This window comes from Pundamilia nyererei, unplaced genomic scaffold (assembly GCF_000239375.1).
Source record: "Pundamilia nyererei isolate P.nyererei 1_Seehausen unplaced genomic scaffold, PunNye1.0 scaffold00060, whole genome shotgun sequence".
In the NCBI taxonomy this organism is placed as follows: Eukaryota; Metazoa; Chordata; class Actinopteri; order Cichliformes; family Cichlidae; genus Pundamilia; species Pundamilia nyererei.
The window spans coordinates 2,960,642-2,969,221 of NW_005187461.1; the positions used below are offsets into that span (position 1 = coordinate 2,960,642).

General features: G+C 38.2%; 1 protein-coding gene across 2 annotated transcripts; it reads right to left on the reverse strand.

The window, feature by feature from the left end:
- Window positions 1-2,417: 2,417 nt before the first annotated feature.
- amn1 (antagonist of mitotic exit network 1 homolog (S. cerevisiae)) lies at window positions 2,418-8,117 on the reverse strand. Of its 2 annotated transcripts, XM_005734896.2 has the most exons (4): window positions 6,008-8,117; window positions 3,994-5,929; window positions 3,298-3,348; window positions 2,418-3,196 (listed from the first exon to the last, which is right to left on the reverse strand). In XM_005734896.2, the coding sequence occupies exons 1-4, from the start codon at window positions 8,051-8,053 to the stop codon at window positions 3,084-3,086; spliced, it is 4,146 nt and encodes a 1,381-aa protein (XP_005734953.1). In that variant the 5' UTR covers window positions 8,054-8,117; the 3' UTR covers window positions 2,418-3,083. The 2 variants fall into 2 exon arrangements, with proteins under 2 accessions (XP_005734953.1, XP_013766751.1); XM_013911297.1 differs by having other exon boundaries at window positions 3,994-8,117.
- Window positions 8,118-8,580: the final 463 nt, after the last annotated feature.

Consider the following 8,580-nt stretch of genomic DNA (forward strand, 5'->3'; position numbering starts at 1 on the left):
TCAAGAGCAGAAAAAAAAAGCCACAGCCTGTGGGCATTGTATGCAATGAGTATGTTATGATACCATTGAGATAGAGCTTTTGTGAGATGTTTGTGTGATGCTATAAAAGAGGCGCTGCCCTGCCCAGAGCGCAGAGCACTCATGACTGCAATAACCATCAGTGCTGACTGTCTGTGTATTTCTCCCACGCCTGGTAATAAAGGTACTGACTACAGTTGACTGTGTCTGCAGACTTTGTTAACAGAAATTCCATAACATCTGTTATTAACATCATCCACTGGGAGCTTCATGGCATAAGTTTCAATGCCCAAGCAGTTCCTGTATGTGTAGATGGCCCACTACTGTTGTCTGCATGCTGTACAGTAGTGAATGACAAACAGAACACTGAAGGATTTATTTTCAGTGTTTAGCAATGAGTAGCGTTGTTTCCTTGTCTGTCTCGAACACCAAGGACATACAGAGAATGAAATTTACATTAGTGCTCGTTTCATGTCGAAGAAGTGCTTTGTTGCTGTCACTTGCTAATCGTAACCCTGGATCCATTCATGTTAACCAAATAACTAAGAAGTGTATTATTTTAATGATCATTATTATTTTGAATGAGAGTGTTAAAACAAATATTGATTTTTGTTATGCAACACCATTCTTCACATTCCTCCCCGATAAACAGGCTGCCTATAATCTATTATGAAAGCTCACACAGGCCGTCGAACATTAGTAATTTTACGATCCGTCAATGAAACGAAAAACAGAAATCTCAGCTGTTTCAAATTAAATCATCTCAATTCCACTGTGACAATATAGTGGCTTTTTCTGGCACAATAACTTTGTGAGTTAAGTGTATTGACTTTTTTATGTTGGTGCTGATATTCTGGTTTTAGCTCACTGAATATATAAACATCAAAATTTGCAACTAAGAGAAAATCAATAAAAATACATTTGCCAACTGAAAATGGTGTTTAAGAACAAAGAAATGAGAAGAATGATCATATGGGTGATTCAGCATATCAGTCCAGCAGCAAGATGGCTCACGGTTCAAAACAGCCTTTCTGAGTTTACATGTTCCCTCTGTGCCTGTGTACATTGTCTAGTTTGGTATTAGCCCCTGTGTGTGGATGTAACTTTGAATGATTGTCTCTATGTATGAGTGTTGCAGTGGACTGGCAAACTGTGAAGGGTGTATGGTGCATAGGTGGGACAGGTGGATCAACTGATAATATATTCAAATATGTTTTTACATAAAGTAATAAACTAACACTTGTTAAAGATATGTTTTCAAGCTTAGACAAAATGAATGTTCATGGCTGAAACACACACATAATAAAATTTTATCTCTGGCGAATCAAAGATCTCACTAGAGGTCACCATATCATATCTAAAAAAAATAATAACCACATTTGATTCTAAGCAGTAATTTCAGTATTTTTAAAGTAACCTTATGTCAGTGCGAATGAAACATGACTGTGTTCAGTAAGCAAAAGTGCATCAGTTTGACTTTCCTCCGCTTTATAGATTTTTTAGAAAACATTTTTTGAAATTACGTTTTATTTGATATATGATCAGGTGACTTAAAAAAGTGACATAGCTACATGGAAAGTGCCTGCAGGACTGTGTGCAACGGCTTGTTCCACACATACTGGCTGATCAGCAAGTGAGCTGAATGTAGCTGGTAGTTTGGTGAAGTATAGAGGAATTTACACTGATAGGGAGGGTTAGTTTCTCAAGTAGCAACATGTCAGCAGTATAAGGGCGATTACCTGGTGGTGTTGGAGCGATGCATCCAAAAAGGATATGAATCTCAACATGAAACTGTGCAATTGTGTTTTAGTTAAGGGAGTGAGTTCCAACAAGCCCAAATTGGATGTTGTTTGAACAGTGCCACATCTGACATCTGACAGATGCCTAGGGTCCCATATGGAAAAGATATATATATATAAATCTTATAAAGTTTGTATCTGTCTTGTGTGAAACTTGTATGAAAAGCATACAAGAGTGAAAACAGATATAAGATCCCTTGAAAAATTATATAAATGAAACTTGTATGTTTTGGATACTTACTAAAACAACATATGAAAGTAATGAGAAAGTGGCCACTTTCATGAGTAAATCATATAAGTTTTTACTATTTCTTTTCCATATGGGGTAATTTCCAGAAAACTGCTATAAAGTAAAAACATGCATAAACATTTTTGATTTGATATCAAACAATACAATAAGATCAACAAAGAGGATCGTTGCAAGGAGCAGAATAAAACCGTTAATGGGCATTTCACCTTCCTGTAATTTGGGTTTGTTTCAGATTATTTCCAGGAACTACGCCATTTCCCTTTAATGCTAAACAACTATTGCAGCTTATAAATCAATTATAATACCTACTATTAGTTTAGACAAAGACAAAACCACATTAAAAATGGATAATTTAATAGTAGAAACAATAATAAAAAAAATTTAAAAAATGGTTAGAGTACAAATACTGAAAGTGTAGAAAAACAGTAAAAAACTCACAATGCAAATGTTACAAGTCAAGTTTTTTGTCAAAAAACAACAACAAAGATTTTAGACTTACACCCCCTTTCATGGATATCACTTGTTAATTTGAACATGGCTCTGAACATGTGGACTTACTATCTAAAGTCTGCATGCACTCTCTGATGCACAGACACAAGACAAACTATGCAGTGTCATGCATCTTCAGAGCTTCTCAGCTCATTAAACAGAACTGCACCGACAGCAAATACCATGTATTCCTTTCATCTCTGTCGCGAGTACAGTGGTGAACCGACAAGGAGCAGTGACACAATAATAATCAATGACGAACAGAATGTCATCACTTGAACAAATTTGTAAAGGCTGCCAAGTTCCCACATCCCACAGGTCAGTAACTACACCTGCTCCATGACTGTAATGCTTTTTACAGGCATGTAAACAACAAAAGGTTGCACAGCCTTAATGTATTGCTTGTATATACACACACTGCAGAAAAAAAACACAAAGGCATAATTTTAGTCAGAATCTTTGTACTAAATGTCTTAAATGAAAAAAAAAAAAAAAGTATTCCCTGAGAAGAGACATCTTTCACATTATTAATCTTTTGAGTGAGAGCGCTCCTTGTATTTCTTCTGATACTCGTGGAAGAGACTGAAGGTCTTGGGAATAGGTCGAGGTCGATTCTTCTGCAGACTCGAACTCCATTTACCTATGATGTAATTAATAACCATTAGACAAAAACTGCCTAATTAATAAAATTTTTAAAAAGGCAGAATAAGAACTGATGTATGCTTCAGATGTAGTTGCTACCTTTCGGTTTTGCGGCAGCTGTAGCAGCGCTCTGCTCTTTCTCTGGCTCTTCTGGAAAGACAGATTCAAAATTTCCTTAAAATACATTTTGTTGTCCGTCTCAAAGAAAAAGAAAAAACAAACAGTACTTTCCAGTTCCCATGTTTACCACCACTCTAATCTGCAAGACACCAGTATCCCACTCCAACTATGACCCATCGAGGAGCAGAGATGTCATTAGTCTTTTCTGGGTCAATTTATGTTGAATGTCCCTGCTTTATGTGGACACTCCAACAATATATTTGCCAATCACCCTTCTAACATGCAATAAAAAACAAACAAAAAAACAAACAAAAAAAACAAAAACAAAACAAAACTGTGAGGCGTTATACGTGAATTACAATAAAACATTGAAATTTTAAATTTTTAAAGAATAAATATTTTTAGTAGATGATTGGTGCTTTGGAACTTTTAGCTTCATAAATTTGGATCTTTACCAAAAAGAATGGGTCTGCACCATCTGGAGAGATCAGTTTTTACCAAAATAAACCAAAAATCAGCCTTCTGTGATCCATTCTTTTCAATAGATGATAATAATAATAATAATAATAATAATAATAATAATAATAATAATAATAATCATCGTCATCATCATCCAATCAACTTTATTGTGGGCAATATTAGAATAACGGTACCCCCTCTATCTATGGTATTTACCTGAAACGGGATTGGTGGATTGCTTCCTGCCACTGGATCCATCTTTGAGGTCAAAGTTACTGGGTAGAACACTGAACCTCAAGACTATGTGCTCCTGGCAAGGTTTGACATTTTGGCTTTCACTTTTAGAGGAACACCTCTTATTATCAGCGGTGATATCCTTCTTCTCCTCTCCAAGCGTCTTCAGACTCCGGGATTCCTTAATTCCATCTCGTTTCATCAAGATACCCCCGGCAACAGAGTAAGAACGATGTTTACGGGTTTTTTTGTGACTAGCTTTAGTCTGTTGAAAACTTCTCCACCATTTGTCATGAATTAGCTGTTTTACTGAATAATTCCTGTTGTACACCATGTCACTGGACTTGCTACTCAAAGGGTTGAGATTGACAGTAAGAACTTCTGGAGGCCTCAGGTGTGCTGCCTTAGATGCACCCTTTACAAAACGGAAATGGGCTTTTCTGCTGCCAGTTAAAGCACACTTGTCTTGTTGAGCTGAGCCAAACAGCACCAGTTCTGCAGTTCTTTTTGAGTCTATATTGAGAGCTTCAGCTTCAACACCAGGCTCCTTTTCACATTTTGAAACATCATCAAGGGCATTTTCTAAATTAAGATCAACAGGCGAGTTGCATTTCTTTGATTCCTTTTGGGGTGGACCAAATTCATCATCCCATTCGAGTCTCTTGTGTTTTCTTTTGATTTTTTTATGCTTGACAGATACTTTAAAGTCACCTTCAGCACAGATTTGAGATTGCTCTTTGGTTTCCAAAGGTGACACTGGCACATCTAAAGCTTCTTCACAACTCCTGTCATGATCCAGGATCTGGATGGCAATCTCAGTCTCAGTGCTGCAGAACTTTTCAGTTTCAGCTTTGTTAGTACTGACTGAGGCACCTGACAGACTCAATGCTGTAGACTTTGGTTGTTCTTGTCCACACTTATCGTAAGGTTCAGACATCTTTATGGCAAGATCTGTCTTCTGGCTAAGAATTTCATTTTCACCACTGGAGAGATCTTCATCACTTATAATTATAATACCTGAATGACTGGTATTGGCTATTTTGGAGTGGTTCTTAGAATTTTGTTCAGAAGGCGATTGAGGTTGGTCATCAACTTCAGTCAAATCTATGGTTTGACCAAGAAAGCTGCAAAGCTCAGAACCACTAAATGTCCCAACTTGATCATCAGTGTTCTCCTTGTCCTTTACTGGATCCTTCCCAAACTGGTTATTGTGCTTTAGTACAACTGTTTCGCCACTATCACTGGTATTTTTTAACCCTTTTCCAAACTTTTGTTCTTTCTGGCTGTGGCATTTACAATCATAAGATGTACTTGATCCTATAGTCATTTTCAACAGCTTTGTAAGACAGCAAAGCGACTGACTTATGCCAATTTCCACAGTTTCCAATTTTGATTCCCACGATGTGGACTCTGTATTATCAGGTGTCTCACTCTCCGTGGAACTACTTACGACCCTCTCTGCATCCATACTTTGTGGCATCTCATTTTCGCTTTGCTCATGGTAACGTCTGGCTTCTTCTGGAGGCATAACTTGGATTTTCAGGGACAAACATGGGTCACTGGCATCATCTGTCTGATTAGAGGAGGGAGTTTGAATGGAGGGGGGTTTGAGTGTGGTGGCTTCTTTTCCTTCATTTGAATCAACGGGTTCAAAATGTGTTGATGGCAAGATCTTGCTTGGCACTTTACTCATAATTGCAGGATCACTGTTGTTGATGTGCATCTGATCTTTCTGGCCATCACTCTCAAGCAATGAAGTGTGATGTTTCAGAGACAATGGGAAACCAAATTCTTTGTCTATTTCATCCAACTGCTCATTTAGATTTAACCATGATGATTTGTAAGGCGATTCTGAAAATACTTCATTGTCTTTGAGGACATGGTAGCTTTCCATTTGCTCCTCAAAATTGCCATCTACCTGCAACAGTACAACAGAGTTGGCTGTTAAATGTTTTTGGCAGAATTCTTTAACTTCTAAAACCTTGAGAAAGCCTACCTTGCATGAGTACATTTGCAGTGTTTCAAGTTTTCCCTCCCAAAACAGGTCTATAATTTTTTGTGCAGTGTGTAATTCTTTCAAATCGCTGAGCTCTTTCTGATTCTTTTCTGCATCTTTTATCAACTTCGTTAGTGCCAATAATGTCCATGGGGATGTTGGGAGTGCGGAAAGATCAGAAACGGGTGATGTTGAAAGTGTCTGGATCCCACTTTGGTCTTCAGGAGAATTTTGGCATACTGATTCTTGGGATGGAATTGAATTTTGAACATTAACATCCAGTTCAGGTTGTTTTCCTGTGTTTTGTGTTCCTGACTCTGAAGATGGCAGCGTTTTGTTAATTGCTGTGGTATCTAAAACAAAAGTTTCCTTAGGGTTGTTTAAAGAGTCTCCTGCTGTGGAATCAGAAGAAGCATGGTCATTGTGAAGCTGACCTTCCAGTGATGGCAGTGGTTGTACAACAGCAATAGCTTTGGTGCTGGCATTTCCAGGTGATGAGTGAATGGAGCTGTCATTTAACTGGACTGATGACAGCATCTCAAAACTGCTTGCTACTGATGATTGTGTCTTGCGGTCAACAGATTCCGGCAGCAGGGATGAACAAAGCAACAATTCAATTAAGCTACAGTTCTTTTTAGGATGAATTTCGTTACTTGGGCTTCTTTCATTTCCTGCAGCAGATTTGTGGAAACCGTTAGGTACACAGGTTTGCTGATGGGGTGTACTTACAGCGTGCTGTGTTCTTGACATTACATTTTGAGTGCTTTGAGGTAAAGACTGTCCAGAATGGCCGGGTAATAACTTGATGGAATTCAAGTTACTATAATTTTTAGGGGTAGCCGAAGTCCCAGGTTGAATATTAGATTGATTAGACGAGACCATTGTGGTCGTTCTGACATACTGCTGCTGTCTGTGATTTGCATAGCTGTACGGTGGAGGAGGACGACGACAACCATCAAACCCAGGAGTGCATGAATTATTTAAACCATCTGCACTTAATGAGTGCCTGATCACTTTCTGTTGTTTATAAGTTTTTATCTGACGCCCTCTCATTTCTGCAGAGTAATTAATATTTTCATACTTTTTATAAAAATTTGAGTTACTGTAGGTGGTAGTCTTGATCCCATTGTTGTTTCTTAATTGGTGCTGAGCCGAGTGTTGCTGAGTTTTGTGGCTGGTGCTGGAAAAGTAAGAATTCTGTGCACTTGATGGTGGATATGTTGCAATGTTATTGTTTCCTGAAGTCTGAGAGGTTCCCATATTGTAACTCTGTGAGTTGACAGGAGAGAATCCATGCTGAGTGCCGCTTTGTCTTTGAACCTGATTGTTCGGAACAAGGTACACAGTCTGTTCAGAGCCAGACATCATAGTGCTGGTACATAAACCACGTTCAGGTGGAAATGAGGTAGTTGGTGTAGTGTACGCTGAAATGGGTTTTGTCAAGTCTCCATTCACATTCTGTTGCATGCCCTGCTGAACACTGACATGCTGGATATTAGTCACAGTTCTATCCTGTGTTCCAATCATTTGTCTCTCATTAACAACCAGTGGCTCTTTCCAATGAGTGGACATGCCTTGCTGGGGATATGTAGTGTTTGAGTTCATCTGGTTAGGTGAACTCTGAGTTGATGAATTCTGATCACAGTCTTGCAGAGTGGGAATCTGAAATCCAGATGCTGGCAAAGATGGGTTTCCACTTTGCTTATTAGCTGATACATTTTGAATATAGTTAAATAACATACCAGAAAAATAACTATTTTTATTGCCTCCACCATTCTGCTGAGAAGAAACCTCCTGATAAGTTCCTGCAGAAGTCTGCAAATTTGACATTTGTCTGTTAGAATAAGCTCCATTGTGCAAAGGGAAATGTTCAGCGTGTGCATTTTGCACTCCTAGGTTTCTTGCTTGATAGTGAATGCTTTGTTTTGGAGTCCAAGATTGCAGATTTCTTGTTCCATCATGGGCATGATAAGGAGCAGCTTGCGAGGGCTGAGAGGCTTGTCTAATCTGCTGGTGTTGTCCATTCATCAATGTACAGGACTGCATCTTCTTCCTCCGTTAAGGTTTGTAGTGGGTTCAATTGGGAATGATCCTGAAAAAAGGATAAAAAAAAAAAATAAATAAAATAACAAGTTTCTAACCAATTATCAGCAATAGAAGCATTGACCAGAAGTACAATAAATAAACAGGATAGTTGTTTGTGCAAACATGGCTTTTTGCACAAACAAGTTTTCTTCCAACATTTAAAAAAAAAAAAAAAAAAAAAAAAAAAAAAATTCTGTTAACCTGTCAGGCGAGTGGCTTTTATTAGTGGCATGTTGTGAAAGCTTACATTAAATAAGTAGTTATATTGTGAGAGGTGACTCTCACAATATATGAGCAGAAAGGTTATATATATATAATATATAATTGTTGTGACACGTGTTCGAAATGCAGAGAGGTGCGCTCGATTTGCCACACGGAGCAGCGCGAGAGTAAAGCACGAGGGAGGGGCTAATAATCGGCTCAGTCATTTTTAATGATCGTTGAAAGCCCAGATCGTAATCGAGATTACAATTCGATTAAATGAGCAG